At 37.1% G+C, this 26,129-nt stretch overlaps 2 protein-coding genes and 1 long non-coding RNA gene across 6 annotated transcripts in view; 1 reads left to right on the top strand and 2 right to left on the bottom strand.

The window, feature by feature from the left end:
* LOC128253220 (probable chitinase 10) overlaps positions 1–26,129 on the bottom strand; it is a 128,841-nt gene that overhangs the window by 28,055 nt on the left and 74,657 nt on the right. The window lies entirely within an intron of this gene.
* Positions 703–1,204, bottom strand: LOC128253248 (uncharacterized). The gene is made up of 3 exons (XR_008267416.1): positions 1,073–1,204; positions 877–1,018; positions 703–812 (listed from the first exon to the last, which is right to left on the bottom strand). It is a non-coding gene; the product is annotated as an uncharacterized LOC128253248 (long non-coding RNA).
* On the top strand, positions 1,488–2,408 carry LOC128253236 (uncharacterized). Its single transcript, XM_052981501.1, has 2 exons — positions 1,488–2,096; positions 2,187–2,408. The coding sequence occupies exons 1-2, from the start codon at positions 1,488–1,490 to the stop codon at positions 2,370–2,372; spliced, it is 795 nt and encodes a 264-aa protein (XP_052837461.1). The 3' UTR covers positions 2,373–2,408.

Here is a 26,129-nt window from a genome sequence, read left to right as displayed (position 1 = left end):
TGGCAAAGGGTCACAACCTTTAGGTCATTTGGTGAAAGTGAAATTCGATAATTGGATGAAAGCAAAAGAGGTGTGTACCATAATTATCATCCGAGCCAGAAATCGAACCCGGGACCTCTCAATTTCGCGTCGAGTGCTCTAACCAACTGAGCTACTTCGGAATCCTAATTTGCTCGCTGAAAACCTCCAATTTATGTTTGAAGTTACTTTTTGTCTAACTAGAGATCGACATTATCACGAATTTGTTTATCCGTCAAAAAACCTTTGACGTTGACGTTCAATAAATTGAGTGGAAATATTGAAAAAATCAATTTATCTTGAAATTGAATTTTCACCCACTGAAAAATCATCATTTGTAAATTTTATTTAATGAATTCTAATTTTTCAGACTTTTCAAGAACACCAGAAAAAATATTATCACATCAATGCAGTTGCTGACAGCGATAATTTTCTGCGTATTGCAAAAAATGAAAGCCAATCTGTTGAAAATTTGATTGACGAGTCCCGTATGCAGCAATTAGCGAAAAACAGAAAAAACATAGTTCCTGTTATTGAAGCTATTATCGTTCTCGGGCGGCAAGAGTTGGCTTTGCGCGGACACCGTGATAGTGGCAAAATAGTCATCCAAAATGATTTCACCGGACCAAATGAAGGGAATTTCAGAGCCTTATTGAAATATAGAGCCAAGGGTGATTCACTTCTTCCCAGTCATTTAGAAGGTCCAGGGAAATATACAAGCCCTACTGTCCAAAACGAAATTATCGATGCATGTTATGAGATATTGACTCGAAAACTGATAGCTGCAATCAAAGCTGCGAAAGTTTACTCTGTTTTAATAGATGAAACTCAAGATGTAGCTACTATTGAGCAAGTTACCAACTGCATTCGATACGTGATTAAGAAAGACGATGGCCAGCATATTGTACATTAAGATTTTGTGAAGTTTATCCCAACAGCTTCCACTACAGGTAAAAATCATATTATAATATAAATCCGTCCAGAAATTTGCTTTTTTTCGCTGCAGACGCACTTTCTAGAGAATGATTTGTAATTGTACGATGTACATATTTACAGGTAATGTCCTTGCCAAGCTAATGGTTGAAAATCTTCAAAATTTCGAACTGGATATTACTTTCTTGATCGGCCAGAGATTCGACGGGGCGAGGAATATGTCTGGTCAATATAATGGCGTTCAAGCCACATATAATGCGCCACATGCTTTATACGTTCACTGTGCCGCACATTCTTTGAATCTTGCTATATCTATCACCAGCAAGGTACCTGCCAACAGAGACTGCTTGAGCACCATAGAAATTGTTTACAATTTCTTCCACACACCTAAAAGAAGAGCTGTTCTAGAGAAAAATTTAAAAAATGCAATGGATTTCGAATTTTTGATCAGTCTACAGGTTATCAACGTGATTTACCAACTTTCTTTGCCTCTGAGTCGAGAATTTCAAAAGGTTGATTTAGACTTGGTCCAAGCTATGGATCTCGCCAAGGATTTACGCGATGAACTGAAAAGGATTCGAGTAGAAGCAGATACGTTTCCTGGAATTTTCGAAGCTGCAAAGAAAATTGCTGAAACTTTGGACATTGAAATCAAACACAAACAAAAAGTGAGCAGACAAAAAAATCGAGCGAATCCTGATGTTCAGAGTGCAGAAGAATACTTCCGTGTCACGGTCTTCAATCCATTTTTGGACTTCTACATCATGGATCTTGGCGAGAGATTTATCGATCACGAAAAAATATTAGAAGGGTTTTCGGCGCTCTTCAAGCATGATTTATCTGAAATCGACAAAGCAGCTGAGAAATTTATAGAAACTGTCGAGTTTTGTCAAAAATTTCTTGATTCTGGGCCGACTGCTGTTCTCATCGAGTTGAAAATGTGGAAGAAGTATTTGATCCGTAAAGGCGACATCAAGCCTAACAATTCGTTGAAAGCGCTGGATGATTGTCCAGAAGAGAATTGCCCAAATATCAATATGTTGCTAAGAATATTAGCTACATTGCCAGTATCTACGTCTACTGCGGAACGAACATTCTCAAGTTTGAAACGGATAAAAACAATTCAAAGGAACACGATAAAAGAAGTGAGTTCATCATGTTCCATCTATATGTTTGGATACTATCGAATATGCATCAATAATAACTCGAATTATTGTCGGATTTATCTATTATAGGACCGCTTGAATGGTTTGGCAGCTCTGGCAATGCATCGTGACATTGGAATCACAGCAGACGAAGTCATTGATGAATTAGCAAAAAATCTCGAAAGCTTGAATTTCTTCTTCGATAAGAGAAGGAAAAATGTGACCAATTTCTGTACACGACTGTGCAACGCGGATTATTATCGCAGTGTAAAATAAAACTTACAAAAAAACAGGATATTATTCTGAGTCATATCCCCCCCCATATCAAAAAGCTATCTGCGCCACATTATGTGGATGTCATATGTGTGTCAGAAACCAATTATGTGTAATGGCTATGATGTTTACCGTGCTAGTCATGCTATATTAATAACAAACGTAAATGTAAAATAAAGTCGAAACATTCAAATGATTGTCCAATATGTATGTAATACGAAAACACTGATTGGCTGTATCTATCGACCGAACAAAACAATACCATACGAATTCGTCATTGATTTTATTGTGAATTTATCAGCTTTTAATGATGACATTATCCTAGCAGGTGATTTTAATAGCAACCTCTTAAAGCAAAATAATTTACTTGATGATTTTGAGTCTATAGGACTTTTTTCTGTAAACGTAACGATACCCTTATTGGCCTATTCCTCATAAATGACCCAAACAAGATTTTACTTTATGACCTTACTTTAGACTATATAACTCATTCTTTTAAGTATAGGGACTATCAAAAATATTGACTATCGAGCTCTAAAACTAGAATGAAATGTATGTAACATCTGCTATTTATCGTAATAACAATGATGATTGTCAATTAAATGTTTTGAATAGTACCTACATATTTGCAAAGTTTCTGCAATTAAAACTAAAGTCACAAGGCCTTGGTGTAATCATGTAATTAAAAACCTTATTAATCAGCGCGATACCGCTTACGTTAAATGGAAGCGATACCGTAATGACGATTTTCATAATCAATTTAAGATAGGGTAGAGAAACGGTAACCAAGAAGATACGCTTAGCTAAAATAGGTCATTATAAAAAAAAAACTAATTTAACAACTGTCCATCCATGAAACATAAATGGAAAGAATTGAATAGCTTAGGAATAGGTAAGGCTACACAAAAAACTGGTCAAACTGTCAGTGTTGAAGAACTTAACCACAAGTTTTCTTCCATCTTAAGCCAAGAAATATTATTTCTAAAATCAATAAATAAAATTTCTTAAGTCTAGAAATATTATTTCTTTAACCAAGAAACAATATTTCTTAAAATTAGAAAAAATCTTTCTTGAAACAAGACAAAATATTTCTTAAAAATAAGATAATTTCTCAGAGTTCTGCCAGGGTAAAGCGTCGCGACACGAACAGTATTTGTATGAAATCGCAGTCGGCGACATACACACATTGAAAAGTTTGGCCGTGCAAACTACTTACACAAATGAAGCTAGCGACGAGAACGAACGGACCAGGACAGGACAATCAATGATCGTTTTGTGGTAGACCGACACACCCCGCTGGCTAACACACATGTAATTTAAATTAAACTTAAACTAGGGGGGAGAAGATGATAAAGATAAAAATGATTTATATAATTCACATTAGAACATTTTGATACCAAAACTTGAAAAAAACTCGCATTTTTATTTGGTCGTCGGCGAGAATCGAGCCCGGGCCTTCCGGGCATTGTAACACTAGGCTATGTTCGCACTCAAAGAATGAACGTCAAAAGCAAAGACAGTTTCATCAGCTTGGACGAGTGATATTAAAAAAAATCATACATTTTCAGAGATGGCTTAGAATCTGATACTATCTATTCAGAAATTGTTTATTTTTATGTATTAACAATAAAAAGTTATGATCATTTTAGATAATTTCCTATAGTTTTTTGTCTGCTTAACTTAGCTTAGCACATTAGGACACGTGCGTGTTTTGCCTTTTTCAACAAATACAAAAAAAAAAATACCGAGATGGTGGATTGGAACTCGTGCTGCGCAAACTTTTGGTCAGGCACTTAGCCGCTAGGCTACCATTTAGTGGCTCAGTTAAAGGCTGCTTTTCTATATTTGAGGGGTACTTCTTTATTGATCTCAAAGGCTATTTTCCATTAAAAACCTAATGAATGACGTTTCTGAGCCGAACGCCCTTTGAGCTTTCGGCAAAGTCATCCGACTGACATCGTTGACTTCGTTTTTTACCGTTCTTTTTCTTTCGATTTGCTTTGGTAAGTCAAAACTGGCTTTCTATTTTTGATGGATATGACTCTTGAGTTCCAACTCAAAGGCAAATTCAACTTTTAAAAAATTGTTGTTGCGGTTGACGTCCGAAAAAAAAGTCTTTTTCCTAATTTTAAGAAAGTTTTTTTCTTAAAAGTTTACAATCAGAAAGGATTTTCCATTTTTAATTAACATTTTTTCTTGAATCAAGAAATTTTTGTCATTGATTCAAAGACCGATATAAAGGCGAGATTTGTTGTTCACTATCTATGTAAACGATTTACCCAGTTCCTGTCCGAATGTGAAGTGCATTCTATGTGCAATCTATGTTAGTAGTCCAGTTAAATAAATAAGAGTGTGTGTCAGTAGAAACAATAAAATGTTATCTGTAATTGAGAAATGAGCAAAAGAAAATACACACCTGACTAATAAAATTCTTGACCTTAATTAAAACCCATGAATTAAATATAAATCAATAAATTACTTCTATAAAATTGTGACCAGCCACGAACCAATGTGTCCTGCAATATCTCAACGAACTAATAACTATATATGCCCTCGCAGTCGATCTCTCTGTGGAACAGTCTACCACAGGAACTTTAAACAATACGGGGCGCAACTCTATTTAAAAAGGTAAAGAAATTTACAAATAATAAATATTATTAGCATATAAGCACATACAATTTATATTTAATAATTTTTCATAGTATAATGACCAGTGCCTTAACAATAAGCATATGCTTATAGCGATGGGTTAAAATATTGAATAAAATTAAAATTAAAAATTAATATGGAATTCGGGCTATAAATCGAAATAAATAAAGGCATAAAGGCCCACGCAGAATGTTCACATCTGAGCATGAACAATTAGGCTGTTGATGCAACAACACTTCAGATAACACTTTGTTCAGAGAGACACTTGAAAATTATTACCCGCTATGACATACACTTGTTCCCAAATTAGAGTATACATAAAACCTCCTAGAATTGTTTATACATAAACCCTGTAACTAGTACATAAGTGGAAAAGGGAATACAAGACGCGATAAGCGCAAAATAAAGATCTGTCTGTATATGTTTTTTTTTTTTTGGTTATAATTTAGCATTCCTTAGCACAAATCAGAAAAAAAATAAATAAAAACTCAAATTATTAAATTCAAAATAAGAAAAATCAAAGAATTTAAAAAAATATATATAATTAAACGGTATTGCCAATTTGAACATTTTATTAAACTTTAACTAAAGCTACATAAATAGAATTATTTTCTAAAAAGTCAGTTTGGCAAAAACCCGAACACTTATAGAACTGTATGCGGTCTGTTTCTTTAAAATTGTTATATATAATATCATCTAAAAAAGTAAAAAAAAAAATAAAGATGCAAATGTAAATATTGCATTCAAGCAGGATTCGGCCATTCTCGCTCAAGACCTATCCAACTAACCACATGCATTCTACGTGAACAACGCACCTGTCAGTTTTGTTCCTCTTTATCAACATGAACCGTAAATCTAGTTGACAAAAATTGAAACCAAATAGGCAACTTACGTTTGACGAAAAATTTAAGGCCATCTTTAGAATTTCTAAAAATAGAACTCAGGCACGAGTATGCGAAAAGTGCACATAAGTTTGTTTTATTTTTGGGTTCACAAAAATGCAGCTGCATAGAGTCATTTTTTTGTTCTGCGATACTCATCTTAGTGTTATAAAGAGTTTGCCTTTACCATATCTCACTTTCACGATTTGTGGCTGTTACATTGGGCCACGTTTTAAAACTTGCGCTGCGTAGGTATACCTAGAATCTGCATTTAAATCCGAATTCTATAGCTTTTATAGTTACCGAGATCTTGACGTTCATACGGGCAGACGGGCCGTCAGACAGTCTTACAAATAGACAGATAGACGGACATGCCTAGATTGACTCAGCTGTTGATCCTGCCCAAGAATAAATATACTTTGTAGGAATACAATATACCCTTTTACTCAACGTGCAACAGGAATAATAAACAACCCTATAAAACTTACAAATAGGTCTAAAAGGAAAGGGGCTAGAAGGATAGAAAATCCAAAAATTAATTTTAAAAAAGGGGAAAAAATAAACTTTTGTAATCTTGCAGAGGCCCTTATAATTTCAGTCAGAAGTTTGCTACGCAGTGAAGAAGACTATTTATAAAAATCTGCAACTTAATACGGTGCAAAAATGCTAAAATTTTAGTTTTCAGAACAGGGATAGCGGTTAAAGTACGAAGTTATTACTACATATAAATTCTTATAATTATTACATAGAACACAAAAGGGGTTCGTCTATGTCAAAATTTGATGTACATATTGGCCAGTTAAGAGGATGATATTTGCGGGTTGGTCTAAAACGCACATTAAAAGAAAAGCGGCTTACCAATTTTATGGAGTTAATATCATCTCTAAAAAGATTGAGCATAAAATATGTAGTTCTACGATTTACAAGATTAGGTATATAAAGCAATATTAATCAGTAAGAAAGCAACCTTACGTTTTGATCCTAGTTCAAACCACGAAGGGCGTAAAGAAGACAATTTTTTTTGTATCGACTCAATACGATCAATGAGAGCTTGATATTGGGGGCTTTAAACGGGAGCGTAATATTCTAAGTTACGACGGACAAGGGAAGTAAATAATGAATAAAATACTCATAATATTTGGAACTCCTAAATCGTTGAACGAATATATACGGTCCAGTGACATATTATGAAAATAATAGCTTATAAACGAAGGCGTATGTAAGGCTTTTCAGGCTAAAGAGGTTAGACTGACACCATCTCTGAAAACAATCAATATACGACTGTAAGCCGAAACCCAAAATCAAATTGTTATGAGACAATCAAAGCAGGAAGATTATTGCTAAAGAAATTCAATAGCAAAGGGCAAAGTGACTAACCCTGAGACAAGAATCCGCACTATAGGTTGATTGGAAGAACTTAACAAATAAATTACCAATTTCAGAGACAGTATACGACGCAATTGAGTTTAATTGCACTGATAAAGGCAAAGCGGTATTTTTTCGCTTGACATTTACAAAACCATAAAATTGCTTAAGATCGTTTGAAAATTCAGCTTTACAAATACATAAAAAGCATTGACTGTTATAAAAATTAAAACACGGTCGAGCAACCACGTATTTGGAATAATCAGTTGACCTTTTTTTTTGTTTTGTGCGTTGTTTTGTGCATTTTTAGGTTTTTAGATCTTTGAAGTTTCAGGGAAAAGCCACGGAGGTCTGTTATGTCTTGGGGTAAGCATGTCAGAAACGCATTTATTTTAAAACGTGTTTAAAAAAATATAATATTATACAGTGGCACTTTCCATTTCCATGCAACTGTATAAGTTGTATTCAGAAATCGAGTGGTGTAGCTTATTAAAGTCACATTTACGGGAGCATCTCGTATTAGTTTAAATAACTAAATTAGAATAGGTATCAGGCCAGCAGAGATGTTCCTGATGCATAGGCTTTGTAATGAAATGGAAGTTTTGTTATTAACAAAAAAAAAAATGCTAGTGATTTCAGTTTTTATTACCATGTTAACGTTAAACAATTAATTACTTTTGAGAAGGCTAGTTATTATTATTGTATGTTTATTGTTTGCTTATTCTTTATTTCTTACTGACCGAGATATTGGGTCTGACAGTAATGCAAACGAATAAACTCATTTTTTAAAAAGTAATGCTTTTAAAAAAACAAAACCATTACTTTTAAAAAAGTAATGCTACCGACGATGCGAGTTGTTCAGCCGCATCTAAATAGTTGCTCTACACATACCTTTTTACCATTAAACACAACCTACTCCCATCCTAACCCACTAGACCTCACCCCGGGCCGGACTAGTGTGTAAGCCGACCGTGCCGAGAGTCAGCCTGGCTGAGGGCCCTGGTTAAAAACTAGCTTAAACGCAACTCGTGGGACCACCGCAAACGCTAACCACACTCAGCGGGAAAGCCCTTCAAGCAATAACAATACTCTTTTAATTTCATGCTTGGCTCAAATTTATACCTATGAAACAGGGGCAAAACCCCCACCTTTATCACAAAATCTAGTCAAACGGTCATTGACCTTACCTTAATATCGGGCCTTCTACTCGACACAGTCAGAAAATGGGAAGTTTAAAAGACCATAGAAACCATGTATCAATAGACCCTCCCACTCCAGTTGAGTTCGTTAACCTAAGACGAACAAATTGGCTTATCTACAAAGAAGCTCATTAGGTGTTCTTCCCATAGAACCCCCAAATGAACAAAACAGTCTACTTAGCCTAGAAAAAATAGTAGGAAAATTTACTGAAGCTCATAATACGGCCTTTAGAATAGCCTACACAAAAAACATATCTAAGAGGAGAACAAATACTTTTTTGGTGGACAAAAAACATTTCGAAACTCCGATCCAACTGCAGATCCCACTTCAATAGGGCAAAACCTCTATCCGAAGATGCGAAATGGCAATAATACAAACTTGAATAAGCTTCATATAAAACAGCAATAAGAAAAGCAAAAAGATCTGCTTGGCAGACCTTCTGCTTGAATATAGAGGCCGCCAGGACGCCAGGTCGTAAGGCTTAGGAAAAACATCCCCATCTCAGGGATACCTACAAAAGGCAGACGAGTCTCTAAGCCTACTTTTATCCCAGAAAATTATGCCGGCTCAGGCATCAATCTCAACATGCTTTTATCCGAAGGCAACATAAAATGGGCCATAAACAGCTTCAAACCTTTGAAATCACCAGGAACTGATGACCTTTCACCTGCACATATACAACCTGCAAAACAGCTGTCCATAAATTGGATAGGAAAAATTTTCAGAAATATTCTGGCGATAAGAAAAATATGGTCAACATGGAGGGAAACAAAAGTGGTCTTCATACCCAAAGCGGACAAAGCCTCACACACATCAAGTAAAGATTTCAGACCGATAAGTCTGGCCTCCTTCCTTCTTATAAGTTTTGAGCGGTTGATGGACTGCACAAGACAATCATCGACCCCAAACAAATATCTGCAACACAGCATGCATACCCAAAAGGAAAATCCACAGAATCAGTTATACACGCCGTAGACAGCCAAATTGAAAAGGCTTTCCGTTTCAAGGAATTTGCACTGGTTGCATTCCTAGACATAGAAGGAGCCTTCAACAATGTTCTTCCCACAACCATAACCGAATCCCTCGCTGACCTGGGTGTTGAGACCCCAATCGTGGAGCTAATCCCTTAATTTCTGATTAGCAGAATGGTTACCTCCTCATTGGAAATCCCAGCACAAACCAAGTTCGTAAATAGAGGTATCCCTCAAGGAGTTGTACTGTTTCCCTACTATGGAACGTCGCAGTAAATAAACTGCTATGTAAATTTGAAGGAGGCGAATGCAATTGTAGCATTTGCAGACGATGGAGCCATCATATTCACAGGCAAATTCCCACAAACGCTATGCGATCTGATGACCGCCAAGCTAAAAATACTCTCTGACTGGACTGCAGAGAAAGGACTGGGAGTAAATCTCTCAAAACTAATAAATATAAGGTTCCACAATTAAACCCCCAATACTAGACAATTTCAATCTCTCCTTCAGTAACAACGCTAGATACTTGGGGTTAGTACTAGACAAGCGTCTGACTACGTCTGGCAGCCGCTCTAACCTAATCTAACCTAGCCTACGAAAAACACCAGAAATAACCGTTTGATAACATACCATAGAAGCTGATACGTAAATGAGAAATCGGAATGAAATAACGAGGCATCATTAATGCTTTTTAAAACCTTTTCAAATCCTGTTTGCATTAAGAACAAAGAAAAACAAAAACATAAATCATTTTACGCCTAGGCAGCGTGAAAAATGAAGTAGCTACGCCGTTCTATGTCAATGCAGCTTACTCCTCAAAACTACTCCATTTTCAAAGAAGCGTTGCGTCTCAGAAAAGTTCGTCGGCTAACAGCAGTCTATTTTTATTCTTTATGCCGGGGCCTGGCAAACTTTCACCCAGAGAAATCTGGCAGCGCTTTGCAATTTTCTGGTATTTTTTTTTCGCCGATCTGAGTAATTGGGTGAACAAGGCACTGGCGAAAAGTGTACGCCGGTTATTTGGCTCTGGAGTTATTATAGCTGGAGTAGGGGTTTCGTCGATTGGAGTACTTGGCTTGGCTGGAGAGTTCGAAGCCGGAAAAGGTAATAAATTGAAAGATTTATTTTTAGCATTTTAAGGTAAGAACTACAAACCTTTAAACGTTAAAATTAGCGAAATAAACAATCTAAACAATTATGTTTAAATTTAACGTTTAAAAGCAAGTGTAATTGTAATGTAATGTAAAATAATAAAATAATAACATACATTTAATTACTTTTATTGAAAAATGCTGCTAATGAATACTTTTCAGTAAAAATTATGATGAAAATAAAAACTTGCATATTAAATAAAAAACATATAAAAAAAACGAACCTAATTTGTATATCTAAGGATTAAAAAAATGTAGAAAATAGAGCTGGATGAATGCATAATATATAATTTTTTTTTAATACCATTTTGGGTATTCAAAATATAATATATATTGTGTCTTAACAAAAAATGCTCAATTTATTTGTAAAGCAATGTTTCCAAATTTTGTCAAAATTAAAAAGTACAGTAACAATTCTTCCTTTTCTTAAGAATTCGCTGTTCAATTTGTATCTACTTTTGAGGTAGCCTACCTCCTAAGGTTACACAACTTTGCAGGGCAGACAAATTGACTATTCCATTGTGGGATGATATCGGTCCTCTAGGACAACTAAAGGGTCGATTCTGGATACAATGACCTCGGGCAGATGCAAAACAAATTGTAACTACCTATTTAGAGAGTTACGGATAAAGCTAATATGTTGTTATGATAGATCTAAAAGTGCACACAATTAAGCTAGTAGGAGAGGACCAATATATATCTGGAGATAAAAATCACCCAAAACAATCAAATGATCCCTGTCAGAAGATTTCATTGGGGTAATCAGGATGAATTAAGACTGAATTTAAGTTGTAAGACTGAAGTAAACAGTACCATACCTTCGAGGTAAAAGATTTTATAAGTGTTAAAGCTGTTCGAAAAAACTTTAGAATTTGAAATCGTTGGTTTCAGCCAAGTTTCTGTAATGCCTTGAAAATGTTCATTAAAGGCAAATGAGTCAGCATAATGCTAATGTAACATCATATTTAGTCTCCTAAAGTTTTCTTAGACTAAAAATATAAGACTGTTCAGTATTTTTGGACCGACTCTAAAGTTTGAGGCTGATGATTATTTCTTTGTCTGTCAACGAATGAATTTGTGAAGCTCATATCTTGTATTATTTCCAATAATATGAGCTTCTAGAGGAGCAGATATTGTAAATGAGGAACTGGCAAGCGTATAAAAATTCTAAGTTTTCTATTGTTTTGTTCGGATGTGGGTATTTTAATACCCGCGCAAAAGGTTTCATAAAGGCCGGTTCCAGTTCTTACTTGAAAGCGAATTCGTTAACATTGGTGGATTTGCCTTTAACATAATCAAAGTTCCCTTGCTTGCTAGCTAGTTTTCTAGGGAAATAACTATTTGGGGGGAAATTAAACAGCTGACTGCCGCTACTGCTCTTAACAAAAGCCTATGATGTGATCAACATTTGGGCCGCTGCTGTTCGTTATGATTAAAATCAGTAAAAAAAATAATTGGTAGCCAAAAATAAAAAATTCTACTTATTTTAAAGGCAGTGATGGAAACTGTCTAACAAGAGTGTTAAATAGCTTGGGTGAACCATCTGCTTGGCACCAGTGTTGTTAGCTTCTCACAAGTAGTGTTCGGGACCAGTGTTGCCAAAGACGATGAAAAAGGTCCCAACCCAATATGCTTTGCACAATAAGTACATTCAATTAAGGGATATTAAGAACAAAAACACTTTTAAACTAAACTTAGATAATTTAAACTTCTAACCATGTAAAAACAAACAAAAAATCGCTTGCTAAAAATAAGTCCCAAGAAAATATTTATATTTCCTACCATGACAAACCTTGCTTTGTTTTTATCAGATTCGTTCGGATTTGCAAAACTCCAGTAGGTTAGAATCGAAGGGATTCTGAGGTGCCATCACAAAATTATTTTTAAAAAGTCAAATATGTTACTGTTAAACATATCTGTTATGCAACAATGTTCTTAATGTTCTGTTTTAAAACATCAAAGAAAAAGGTAAAAATTTCTTATTCACTTTACGGTATCGCAAAGTATTTTAAATGAATTAATATCTGTTCTTGCAGTTCGACAGATGGCGCCACCTATACTTTGATTGTTTTGTAGGGGAAATACTTCGGTTGAAGTTTGTTGGCGGGGAACTTGACTACAGCGTTCCCCAATTTAAGGACTTATTTACTCGGTTTTAAAAGACATTTGGCTTCTAGAAAGGCCTCTACTGATGTTGGTCCCCCTGGACCTTCACCTGCTGACGGCCCGATCGAATCGCATTGACCAGGAATCGCGTGCTGCTACAGTTGGCCCTGGCATAATTTTGACGTCATCTAATACGAACACGGGACCACCGCAATCAACCCTATCTGGAGTCGCTCATCTGGAACCTAAGCCATTATCGGGCGTTGCACTAAAAAAGCTAATTTTTGTTCTCCCGCCTTAATCCTGGTGCTTCTGAAGATGACGCCTTAAACTACCTGAGCAACAAACTGAATGTTTCTCGAGCCGAACTAACCGTCTTAAAGTTCAAGTTTAAGCAGAGACGTGAAATATCTTTGTTTAAAATCGATCTTTCTATATGGCCTGTTATTGTACACGAGTACGTAAACATTCTTAATCCTCGGGTCCATGGGCCTCAGATTCCTTCAACCAACGTTCCAAAAAACAAAATAATTTCCCTACACTACCAGAATTTTCGCAGCTTATTGGGCAAACTTAGTAAACTACACGTGATGGCTTTTACCGAAACGTGGTTTAATTCCTCTATGTCTGACTGCGAAATATTTGCTGGAAATTATGTTATATATAGATGTGACCACTCAATGCGTCTTGGCGGTGGTGTTCTTATTGCCGTCGAGTCCGATCTTGTGCCTGAGAACCCATTCCGACATTTTGTACTGACAGCATATTAGAGTTTGTTGCAGTTCGGATTAAGCATCACGATTATTTCGTTTTGTTCTGATCTTAGCCTCTACCTTCAGAATTTGGCTCAAATACAGAGTATTCATTCAACCCTCGGCCATAACGATCAACTTTTCTTTATGGGCGACTTTAACCTCCAATCAATATCTTGGATGCAATCAACTTATTCAATTGCTCTCGTTCTCACCACGGCCCTTGAGTTTTTATTGATCTTTTATTAGGTCAACTGAACTCAGTCTTGAATTGCTCCAGAAAAGTAGTAGATTTTATATTAGTCTCGGAGTTAGCCAATGCATACATAACTCGAAATACCCCTCTCTCCAATCCTGAAGACTTCTACCATCCTACACTTGAACCCTACCGTCATGACCCGAAATCGAACCAGCATCTGTTCGCTGTTTTCGAAGAAATTTTCGCAGAAATTAATAGGCATTTATCGGAACTCGATTGGTCCTTTATGGATTCAAACAATGATTCCTTATACATTGTAGAACAGTTTAATGGTATACTCTATTCAGTTTTCGATACGTTCGTTCCCTCATTTTCCTCTGCAAACGCGTCTCATAAGCCCCCGTGGTTCTCTCGTAGACTCTCTTTCTTTAAAAACTTCATGTCCAGACTTTTTAAGAAATTTAAGAGAACCGGGCTGCAAGTTGACCATTCGAGGTATCTAAATCCTCGTTTAAATTTCTTAGTCCACAATTCCGAATGTTACAATAGTTACCTAAACCGTTGCAGAATAGTATTCCAAGACAACCCCAAGCAGTTCTACGCATTTGTTAATTCGAAACGAAAATCGTAACAATTTTTATCTTGCCTTCACCTTGATACGACATCCGCCTCCAGTGCCTCCGACTTGCAAAATTTTTCCAGTCCACGTACTCGTCTTTTAGTTGCGATAGCACTTCATGACTTGCCTCAAGCAGTTCTCTCTTCTCATGTTATGATGTATGCAGACGATGTAAAACTTTGTTTGCCGTTATCGATCTGAACAATCTGCATTCTTGGTGCATCCAGAATTTTCTGTTTTTAAACAACTCGAAATGTAACTTTATGTCCTTTTATCGGAAGAGGCTTCTCCTCACTTTATATTCTATTGGGTCGAATGATCTTGAACGCATAAATTCCGTAACAGATCTTGGAGTGTTATTCAACCACAACTTAAGCTTCTGTGATCACATTGGCATTATAGTTAGTAAAGCAAATGGGGTTTTTGCGTTTGTTAAACGTTGGTCTAAAGAATTTTAGGACCCCTATACCACGAAACACATATACATTTCCTTGGTTCGTCCAATTCTTGAATACTGGTCGTGTGTTTGGTCTCCTCAATATACCAATTATCAGGACCTTACAGAATCGGTACAGAAACAGTTCATTTTGCTTGCTTTACGTGGCTTAAACTGGGATACACATCGTCACCTACCATCTGATGTGGACAGACTGTGTCTACTGATTGTAGGACCTGCCATGGTGTCTTGTTCCTTCACAAATTAATAACTAGGACATGTACATTCCAGCTAACTACTGGGTCAAATACGGTCCTCTTTCCCTGTAAAGTCTACTCGTCACATTCGACCTATTTCGGTATTTGTAAGACGAATTTCGAGGTACATGATCCATTTCGCGTTTTATGTTCGCAATGTATCGAACTGTACTTTTTGATATTTTTTGAATGCTCTGTTAATTTTGTTGTAACAAACATCCTAACTCACCTGTTTTTGCCCCCTTCTACTTGATGTGAGTCGGGTACTATGTTTATGTTGGCAAATATTTGGTAACTTTAATGTAATTAATAAAAAAAATAAAACGAATATATATACTTTATAGGGTCGGAAACGTTTCCTTCCATAGAGTAAGAAATATATAGAGGCACCATTTGCTCTGCCGCTCTCTCGAGTGACTTTTCCAGTGATGCCACCTAGACTAAAACAGGGAAAATTTTCAGACTCTCACGGTTCGATTCGAACTTGTAATTCGGTCCCGCGGTGAGTTTCTGCATCTGAACTGCTCGCTCCCATTGCTAAGGACGGGTGCGAGCAGTGCAGTTGCAAGTTCGCTTTGGGACCGAATTGCAAGTTCGAATCAAAAACTGAAAAGTGGGGGGAGGGAAATCAAGGTTAGCTTCGAACATGGCTCTCAGCAGAGCTTGGGCAGAAGTCCGGGCAGAGCAAATGGTGCCTCTATATATTTCTTATTCTATGTTCCTTCTACCTGTTTCATAATTAACATATATATAAATATATACCCTTTTTCTCTACGAGACCGGGTATAACAAAGAAACATATGAAACAAGCTGACAAAGTTGTACGGCCGCTAAAGCTTATGTATGTGCCTTCAACGCTTTCCTGTCCTCTATGAACCTCACGTACTCGACATGGTTTGCGTCGACAAGTTGCCGGCTGCTTACGAGGACAGCGTCCGTCGGGATCAGCTAGTGAGAGCCATGACTCCACCTTCTTCACTGCTGTGTTGCCCATGTCCTACTATTGGGCTATCTTCTTAGCCGCGATCGTGATGGCGACTTCATCCGCGAATCCAGTCATTTGAATGTTGCCATGCATGGGAATTCTCAGCACTCCGTCGTACATCGTGTTCCACAACAAGGGACCCAGGACCAATCCTTGTGGATTTTTTTGTTCCGCCTTTCCAACGCTTTCCGCTTATGGCTTCCGTTGCTATCCCGGGGACCGTTTGAATTGCGTATAATGTTTCCGGAAACCAAACTGGGTAGGGAAGAGACCGCCAGCGGCTAAGATTGCTTGACCTAGCCGTTTCTAAATGAGTTTCTCAAACTCTTTGCCAACTGCTTGTCCAGGTCTGTTCAGCAGCAACAGCTTCTAGATATTCCACCTTGCGCAGACAGGCGTTGTGGAGCGCAAGCGCCAGCTTCATCGCTTTGTTGGGCACTGTTCATGTTCTGCAGACTGCGCCTGGCTCCTACAACCTTGTCCTCCGTTATTTTGTTGAACTCTCATTTAGGGTTTTGTGGTCCGTTAGAGACGATCACTAGTTTATAGGCCCCACCGCACGGGTTCTGATCGGCAGTGCAGCATAGCTTCAGGAAGCATTCAGGAACTTTCTGGCTTGTTTGAAGGGGGAATGTTCAGCCTCGGCCCTGTCCGTCCTTCTCGACCGTTGAAGGTCCAACCAGGGTACCGGCTTTTGTACAGTTTGCAGGCTGGCTGCGATCCTGCAGCATTGGTGTTTACGTCTGTGTATGCGTCTGCGGCGAAGTGCATGTTTACGAGGCACCGGATTATCTCTTCGACATTTAGCGTCTCCTGATGGTAACCCACTCTGTTCCGAATTCCTGCTCCAAGGCAAATGCCCACTGTACACAAGATTGCATCGTGGACGCTGGCCATGGAGAAATGGCCGATTCTCCAGTGGGAACGTCGGGGGGAGCTCACAAAAGTGAGATCTATGATACCCCCAGCTGCGTTTCTCGTTAAGCAGCGCAACGTCTATGCTTATACTGACTGTAGGAGTAGTTCCGCCGCGGCCCGGCAGTGATTCAGGTTGATCTGAATCACTTCCATACGCGGGGATTTCCTACGGCGGGGTGGGGGCATGCTTCCTGCTTGGCGATTCCTCGATTTCGGTACTTCTTCAGTGCATAAAAAGCATACACTCTCGTTGGGGCATTGAGCAATTTCGCACCCCGATTTTACATATTTTAAGCAGCACCCGCTTCTGTGCACTTTGCTAAGGCACTTGTAGCACCTCTCTCTCCTTTACTCTGCAGATGGATAATCCAAACATGATCTTACCTACCACTACAACAGCTGTTTTCTATATGCAAGTTTGGCGCAATTTTGAATTGCTTTCGAATATAAAATCTATTTTGTATAAAAATGACTTAAAACAAGAGCGCACGCTGAAAATTCTGCTCGCAGAACCACAATGCATTAGTGCTGGATCTCTCGCAGGAAATACCTCCCACATATACGGGGATCCTTGCCCTTTATAGAAACTGTGGTGGTTTCCATTGCAAACCCGTCAAACAACACCATCAGCTTCTCTTCCTTGTCGTTCAAGTTGGCAAATGCCTCGGTCGCATTATAAATGCCCAGCTGAGCATTAAAGAGTTGAGTAAACTCACCCATATTCATTATTTTTAATTAATTTATTTTGGATTTGCCAAAATTCAAAAGTAAACAAAACCAGTTCAGCTGTTCGTGCCACTCACATCTCGGAGTAGCATTAGCTAAATGCTAATGCGCCAATGGAATCAGGCACATTTAAAAAGTCCACTAATGCGGCAATGGAATCAGGCTATTAGAAAAATCGTGCAATGAAGCATGTGAGCTAACTGAAACAATCAAAGGTTGCAAAAATGAAGTTAAATATTTCAAAAAGACAAGTTTCTTCAAGCAAAAATCAAGCTCCGTTAAATCTTCATATTCAACATTTTTAATAAAAATAAAAAAAAAATATGTATATATATGTTTATTTATTGGATAGCCTCAATTAACTTTAATAATTTCATTAATGGCAAAAACCATTTGTTAAAATAAATATGCTGCCCTAGCATATCCCATCCGTTAGGCACTGCTAGCAAATCAATGCATCTGTCATATAACAAGTATGCTTTGCATTATTTTTTCGGTTTTCTTTTAACTTATAATATAAGAAGCAAACTTAAATTATGTGTAGATGGCAAAAAATGAATTGCATTATATTTATGAGGATTTGCATTCGTTGCTCAGGAGACTACCCTAGTTGCATAAAAAAGGGAAAATACCTGTATATATGGCAGCTTTTTCCAGCTTGCGGCATAGCATCAACGCATTGTGTACGTATGTATGTAAAATGCATGTACATATAGTATACGTACATTAGTCTTACATTCTGTTCGTGTTGGTATATTTACTTAAAGTCAAATATAAATATAAAAACAGATGTTTAAGATATTAATTTAAAGAAGTCAGACTTAACAGAAACAATCCTGAGACAGGGCCTTGCAACAAAACCAGGGAAACACCAATAGAAACAACCAGCAACAAAAATGTAGTACATTGTATATAAGTCGATATGAGCTTCCATAGAAACAATTGGAAAAAAAAGGGAAAAAGTGATAAGTTTGCTGTTTTCATTTTTTCTTAAAGTTTTTCGATATTTAGCAATGGATTACTATTTTAGAATTACGGCTTAAATTTGAGCAAAATAAGCAAAACGACTATATAGGTTCCATGGAAACAACCGGAATATTAAAGAACAAAATGAAAAAAAATTTTAACTTCTGTTATTTGTAACTTTTTTTTAATTCTTTAGGACATAGAAATGGTTAAATAATTTAAAATTGAGCTTTTAATTTGAGTAAAATTAAAAAACGATATAATATAGCATATAGCTCCCATGGAAACCAACGGAATATTAAAAAACAACATGAAAAATTGTAATTTCTTTAATTTAAATTTTTGATGTAATTCTTTTGGACATAGGAATGGTTTAAAAATTCAGAAATACGCTTTTCAGAAAATAATATTATATAGCTGCTATAATAATGATTGAATCATAGCTTCAATGCTTTTTCGTGGGTACTCATATAATTCGAAATTTAGATCTTTAAATTTTGCAGTAGCTGCATAAGGTTACATAAATTTCGGCTGGCCGAATTTTGCTTCCTTTCTTGTTTAAAATATCGTTAAAAACAAACAATTATACAACATTTGTGTAAAACTGTGGTCGAGAAATCGACGAGTTTAAAATAAAAATAAATGTTGCCATCGAGCATTTATGTTTTTGTTGTGTTTTCGAGGCTAGAAAAATCGAAAAAGTGCTTTCTAAAAATTTATTGAAACTTAAAAAAAAATTTTCTTTTTTAAGCCCATCGAAAAGTTTAAAAATAGAAAATCTATAAATTGAAATGAAAATTAAAAGTAAGCCCACGAATCAAATCATCAAATCTGTGAATATAAAAAAGCTTTTGCCAAAAACCCCACTGCAAAAAAAATCACTAAGCTTAAAATTAATCAAAATCTGAAAAATCTGAAAATCATCAAGACGTTACCAAAGCGGCATCAGCGGTAACAAATTACAACAGGACATCAACAAGAGCGGCAATAAAATACAACAACATCAAGAAGAGCGGCAACAATGTACAACAGGACAAATCTACTGCAGCAACAGCAACAACATCAGCCAAGACCAACGACGTCATCGGCTGCAACCAATCATTAAAGACGGCAACAAGAGCAGTAATAAGTTACGTATAAAAAAAAAAACAAAATGTGGTGTGCGAGACCGAGACAGACATAGTGGTCGGTTGACAATGTGTTGCGCACATGAGTAAGGTAGACGTATTTAGGATATAGTAATTGTGGAACTTAAATTAAAGTATGTATGTATAATATAATGCTTAGTACTTAAGTGTAGGTGTGTATGTACATGTGTGTATGACTGCTTGTTACAATTCGGCCATCCTGACCGGAGAGTTCCTGAACTTCAAACAATTGCCATTATTGATCCATACGAGCATATTCTATACTACCCAAACTCCCTTGTAAGGAAGTCTATACTGTTGAAAACCTTCAGCATCCTCCAATACATATCTTCATTACGTAGTACTTTTGTTATTCTATAAGGACCTTTAAACTTTGGTATTAGTTTTTTCGACGCTCCTATGTGAGAGTCCAAATTTTTGTGAGGCGCAACTTGTTGTACTCTTGTTACTTTTCAATGCTGTTACTGGCTTTCTTATTTTCTCCAAGTTTCTAATTTCACTATTCTTATTTAATTTTTCTAAACTTTCCTTCAAGCTATCTGATATTGTTTTTGAGAACTCAAAAAATCAGATCATAGCTTTAATGTTTTTAAACATATACGCAATTAAATCATAATTTTAATGCTTTCAAAAATATTTAATTCTTGCAATAGCTGCAAGAGTATACGAACTTCGGCTTGCCTAAGTTTGCTTTTTCTTGTATTAGTTTGTTTCTTGGTATAGTGTGTCTTTGTGTCATAAATATATGTAGACTGCGAGCGCAGCTAAGATTTCAATTATATAATTTAAAATGGGTTACAGCAATAACATAAACATAAATCCAAATCTATCAAATAGTCATGCGATATTAAGGGTTATCGGAAAGAAGAAAGCTTGTCTTAATGTGTGTCATATAAATCCCCAAAGCCTCACACGAAAAATTGAAGAATTAAGATACCTCCTTATCAATTCCAGCTTCGATGTTATATGAGTGTCTGAAATTTTGTTTTTTCCTAATTTATGTGATGTTTTAGTTGAATGCAATGGTTATAATTTGCATTATTGAATACTTATTTATAGAAATTAGATGCCAAAGATATGCTGATAAGCTACTAATTGGATGTATATACCGACCTAACTGCCGGATTGACTGTGAATAATTTTTAAACATCCTTTCTGACGTGTCATTAAATTATTCAGACGTCATTATAACAGGCGATTTTAATAGCGATATTTTGAGGGAATCCCACCTTGCTGAGGACATGAAATCGCTGGGGGTGAAGTTGGTTAACTTTGTGTCCCCTACGCATTTTACCAAAACCCGCAACTCGCTTTTTTGTGTCTGATACAGACAAAGTAGCTACATATGACCAACTTATTGTCCCATCGTTTTCAAAACATGACCTCATGTTCTGACCTACAATACCTTGACCATCCAATAGTTTTGAGGGCCTTTAGAAATATCAACTATGACCTTTTAATTTGTGCATTTGGAATAACATATATTCCCTTTCCGAAGTAGAGGAACAAGTTAACTTTTTACAACACAACATTTGTTATTTATTTAACTGTCTTGTGCCTGTCCGTAACAAAGTTATTCGTTTTTCTGAAAAACCATGGTTTCAAAGTAACATCAAAGACGTAATATTACAATAGGTGGAGAAGGTACAGGAAACCTCAAGCTTACGCGGTGTTCAAGTCCTTTATATAAAAAGTGACCCAATTTACTGATACCGCCAAGACAAATTTCTATTCCCATAAATTCAACAACGAATTTTTCTCTGCTCAGACATGGAAAATAATAAAAAACCTAGGAATATGCAAAGCTAAACTTGAGCAAGTCATATATGTTAATGAACTTAATAAAATGTTCTTAAACTGATCAGTACTTGAAATCACTGAAAATAAATAAATAAATATATATAATTTCATAGCCAGATATATATTTAACCAACCACATAGAAATCACGTATTCGAATTATCACAGAAAAATATTCGATGGCTCACTAAATGAATGGATAAAGATGCGAATCTTAATTTTTCTGCAAAAAATTATTTTCCAAAAAGAACATTCGTATCTTTTCGAAAAATTGCAGCTTACATCCTCTAGAAGAGCAAACAATCTAACAAGACCTAGATCACTGACATCCGAAAGATAATTTTTAATTAATGCTATTAATTAAAGCTCCCCAACCATCCTATAAATATTAGCAGTGCCATGCAATTCAAGATAAAATTATTCACACACCTTAAAAATACTATTTCGTAAATTAAAGTAAAAATAGAAGGCGACTTAGTTTAGTTTTTATAAAAATTAGTTTTAAGTATCATGTAACATTTTAATATTTGCAACTTATAAGATCTAAACTTGTAGCGTTAGGATGAAATTTATAATAAAACACAAAATACAAATAACCTAACTAACAGTGGTCTGACTGTTACTGTGTTATGGGGCCCTGAAAATTATTGCTGGGTTGGAAGGTCGTTGCTGGAAACCCGAGTAAAGCCTCTTGCGAGATGATTTGGATGGACATCGAGTTTGGTCGCTTTTTGTTTGTGTACTGTTTACTGCAAGAATTAAGAGTTCCTGTGGATTTTTTGGTTGCAAAAATACCATGGTGCCCCAGTGATAGTTCTCAGGCTTTTTGATTGTGCGCGCCGTATGATGTCTATACGGCTGCTGCTCGCGTTCCCCCATAACTAAGAGCCATATGTCCAGATGGTCATGAGAGTGAAATTGTACAGCAGGACCTTGTATTCCAGACGCAGGTGCAATCGAACGTTTAAGATCGAGCCAGCAGCTTCTGGCTTTTAGTTTTAAATGTAGTTTCTTGCATTCTATGTGTATTCGTCAGGTTAGTCGTCTGTCTAGGTGAACGCCGAGATACGTTACTTCGTTGACTTGGGGGATCTGCAAACTATTCAATGATAGTGGAGGGCATGTTTGCCTGTTGAAAATAAACGTAATGTGTTTGCATTTTTGTTAATTTATTTTAATACGCCAGTATTAAAATAACCTCTCTAATACGATGAGGTAATTGGCTAGTTATGATGTTGCTCGGTTTGTGCACCTAGAGCGACTTTGGACAGAAGTAACGTCAGCGAACGTAGATGTTGTTATCCAAGTGTGCTTCCTTGCGGGACTCCAGCTTCCATAATGTAGTCGTCAGATGTTGTTGTGTTGCACCTTACTGCGAAGACTTTGTTGTAGAGATACGACCCAAGTAGCTTATGAGTGTGTTGGTAAGTTTGTTTTGATTGTTTGAGCCATCGAGCCAGTCTCGATAGAAAGATTGTGATACATCGAGGAATATTGCGCTGCGGTGCTCGAAGGCTGTGACTATTTCTGATGTTGTTCTGTTAACTTGTACGATTGTTCCATAGCTTTAACGGAAGCCAAATTTTTCAACAATTTAGACAGGCACGATAATAAACTTAGGATGTAGGATGACGGAAATGTGTAATATTTTCCGGGATTCGGTAACATTATGATTGTAGTTTTTTTCCATTTTCTCGTATAGAAGCCGAGAATAACCATATTAGCAGAGTTTGAAAGTTCAATTATCATTTTTGGTGCTATTAGGTCACCGCCCGAAGCCTTTTTCGGTTTCAGTTCCCCGATGATTTGTGTTGGTAAGGAATTAGTTTAAGATTCGATTTGTGGTATCACAAATGGACCAGTGGCAGAGTTCGTCTGGAAGCTAAAGTTTAAGCTCTATTTTCGTCGTTGCAGGACTGTTTCGATTGGCGAAAGTTTTTCGATGCACCGTAGTTGTGCATTTTCAGAGTTTTTCTTCATTGCTCGGTTAAGTTGGCGTGTGGCTTCCTTAAGATCTTGTAGGAGCCTTCGATGTTGAGATGTTTTTATATTTTAACCAGTTGGTTCTGTGCAACGTCAGCCTGTGTTGGTGGACTGTGGATTCTGGGCTTTGAAGAAGAGTTATTAGCACTGGCGAATGGTCAGATGAAAGGTCGGAAAGCGCTTTGGCGCTTATTATGTTGCGTAAAATGTTTTTTGTCACCGCAAAATTTATTATGTAATGGACTTTTCTGGGGTCTGCTGGCCAGTATGTGGGGCATCCATGAAAAATATAGTTCAATTTGTTGCGCAGTTTTATGATTGCATTATATAATTGCCTTCCTTTAGGAGCCTCGAGTCGTGATCCCCAGTGCGTATGCGATATCCAAGCGATATCCAAGTAAGTTGTAAAAATCCATGAATTTTCCTTCAGAAATTGTAAAGCGAGGCGGGCAGCATACAGCGGCTATGGAAAGGTTTTCGTTACCCGACTGTACTTCGATAAACGTGGCCAGCGAGTAGTTAGTTGCAAGCCTTTGGTGAAAGTGGTGCTTAATGCGTTCCCTGATTATGATGCCAATCCAATTGACCACACAAATGCTTCAAGGGAGATCGCTTGTTATGACATGTTGCATTGGCAATCAAAAGGTGCTAGTTTTCAGAACTGTAGGTTCTCGGACTCCTGTTGCCTTTCGGATGTGCTGGTTAGTCAGACAGCCAGTCGGTACTCCATCTAGTCCAGAATTAAGGGAGGGTTCTTGACTTTTCATAAACTGAGTCGCCGATTAATAAATCGTCTGGATCATCAGTAAGCGAACATAGTGGACGTTAGCTTAAACATGCTTCAAGCGGTGTGAGCGCCGTGGCTTGTTGATTTTAGGTCATTCGAAATCCTGAGAAGGGTCGATGTAGATGAGTCTTTACTAATTTATCATTGGCCTCCCATATCCCTCGAAAATTGGACTTTGGGCTCATTGAAATGCCATTCGATTTGCTTGGCTGCCAATGCAGGAACAACGATTTCGTGACCTGCTACAAATTCTTGTTGCCAACTTTGAAGAGCTCTGTCGGTTCCGATAAAGTTGGTGCCGCAATCACATAACATATCCTAAAAGTCTCCACGTCGTGATATAAAGCGTTGTAGAGCAATCAAGAATTGCTTGGTTGATAATCCTCTGACTGCTTCCAGGTGAATCGCCTTGGTTGCGAGGCATATAAAGACAGCTATTAAGGCCTTGCAGGTCGCATGTCTTTGTAGTTTGACGAGCGGACCTTAAAGGCTCCTGAGTAGTCTATTCCCGAAGCGATGAATGGTATTGAGCATTGCGGACTATGATATCTGTCAAATGATTAGGCGGTAAAATCATTGGTTTTTTCTCTTCGATTAAGAGATTGGCGACGTTCCGGAGTCTACAGCGAATTCGTAGAATGTGGTTGTAATCTAGCTCTGGAACTAATGGGGTCAATTTGTGGTAATACCTTCTTTTTCGTCAATAGAGATATCTCCGTGCTATAATTCTTCATTTGCACTATCCGGACGATCGCAGTTAAAGGATGTATTTAGTTTTTTATTTATTGGATTTTTGTAGCTTTTTTAAGATTGTTGTGAGTGTGTTAAAGTGCTTCCTAAGGCTTAATATAAAATTGTTGCGGATAGTAATGTTTTTTAGGAAATGAGGCAAGGAGTTCCACATGCGAATAGCATGGAAAACAAGTTCCTTTTCCGTACTTGCAAGTTTTGGTTTATTGCTTACTATGTCATTAGTTCATTGTGAGTTTGTAAAGCGAAACATGCTGCAGAAATAATCTGGTTGCCGTGTGTTTATAATTTTGTGAAAAATGTTAAAATCAAGTACAAAGTATAAGAGATCGTGTGCAGACGCTTTTTCAAAAAGCTCCAAAAACTGACCGAATTTTCACGGAAAATAACATTTCTAAATTTCAAGAAAGTGTAAACCCGTTTAAAATAATACCAACTCTACTCGCGGGTAACACAACCTGATGCTGATAAGCAAAGTAAACTTCGTAAATCTGAAACTAAAAATTTGTTGAAATAGGCAACCAGTGCGGCTGTGCATGCACTGAGGCCAGTGGGAGTCAATCTGGGCGGCAGCATCTTCGGAGTCCAAGAGAGTTCAAGGTTGACCCATCAGTTACGTTACCATCGATAGGGCTGGTCTTCGCTATAAGGCAGTTTGCCGGCAAAGCAGTGCAAACCTATACTTAAAGATACTACTTTAAGATACAATATAATTATAAATGGCACCACCAATTTCTAAAAGTGCGCGAGAGCTCTCTGGACATGATCTTAGGAAAAATACCAGATCATCGGATACACCACTCCTTAAGTTAGAGGAATTATTAGACAAAATTAATCAATGGTAGCCTAAGCTAGTCAGAAGAACGCATCCTACACAAAATAATATGCCGGCTTGATGAAGTTACCGGAATTATTAATCAGCTTACTGGGAAAGTGCAAGCCCCAAAAGATCAAGGTGCGGATCTACAGGCACTTGGGGATTGTGTTGCGCACTGATACTGCTTGTGAGCTGCGGATTCACGCCGTCCCTTTGTGGAAGGGGAAAACATCAAATCTATTTTCAACACAATGTGCTTTTCACTCAACCGCCTCAGTTTTCGGGCTCGTAGT

Source organism: Drosophila gunungcola (genome assembly GCF_025200985.1).
Source record: "Drosophila gunungcola strain Sukarami chromosome 2L unlocalized genomic scaffold, Dgunungcola_SK_2 000007F, whole genome shotgun sequence".
NCBI classification, from domain to species: domain Eukaryota; kingdom Metazoa; phylum Arthropoda; class Insecta; order Diptera; family Drosophilidae; genus Drosophila; species Drosophila gunungcola.
The sequence above is the reverse complement of the archived record's forward strand: the minus strand, read 5'-3'. Positions and strand labels throughout refer to the sequence as shown.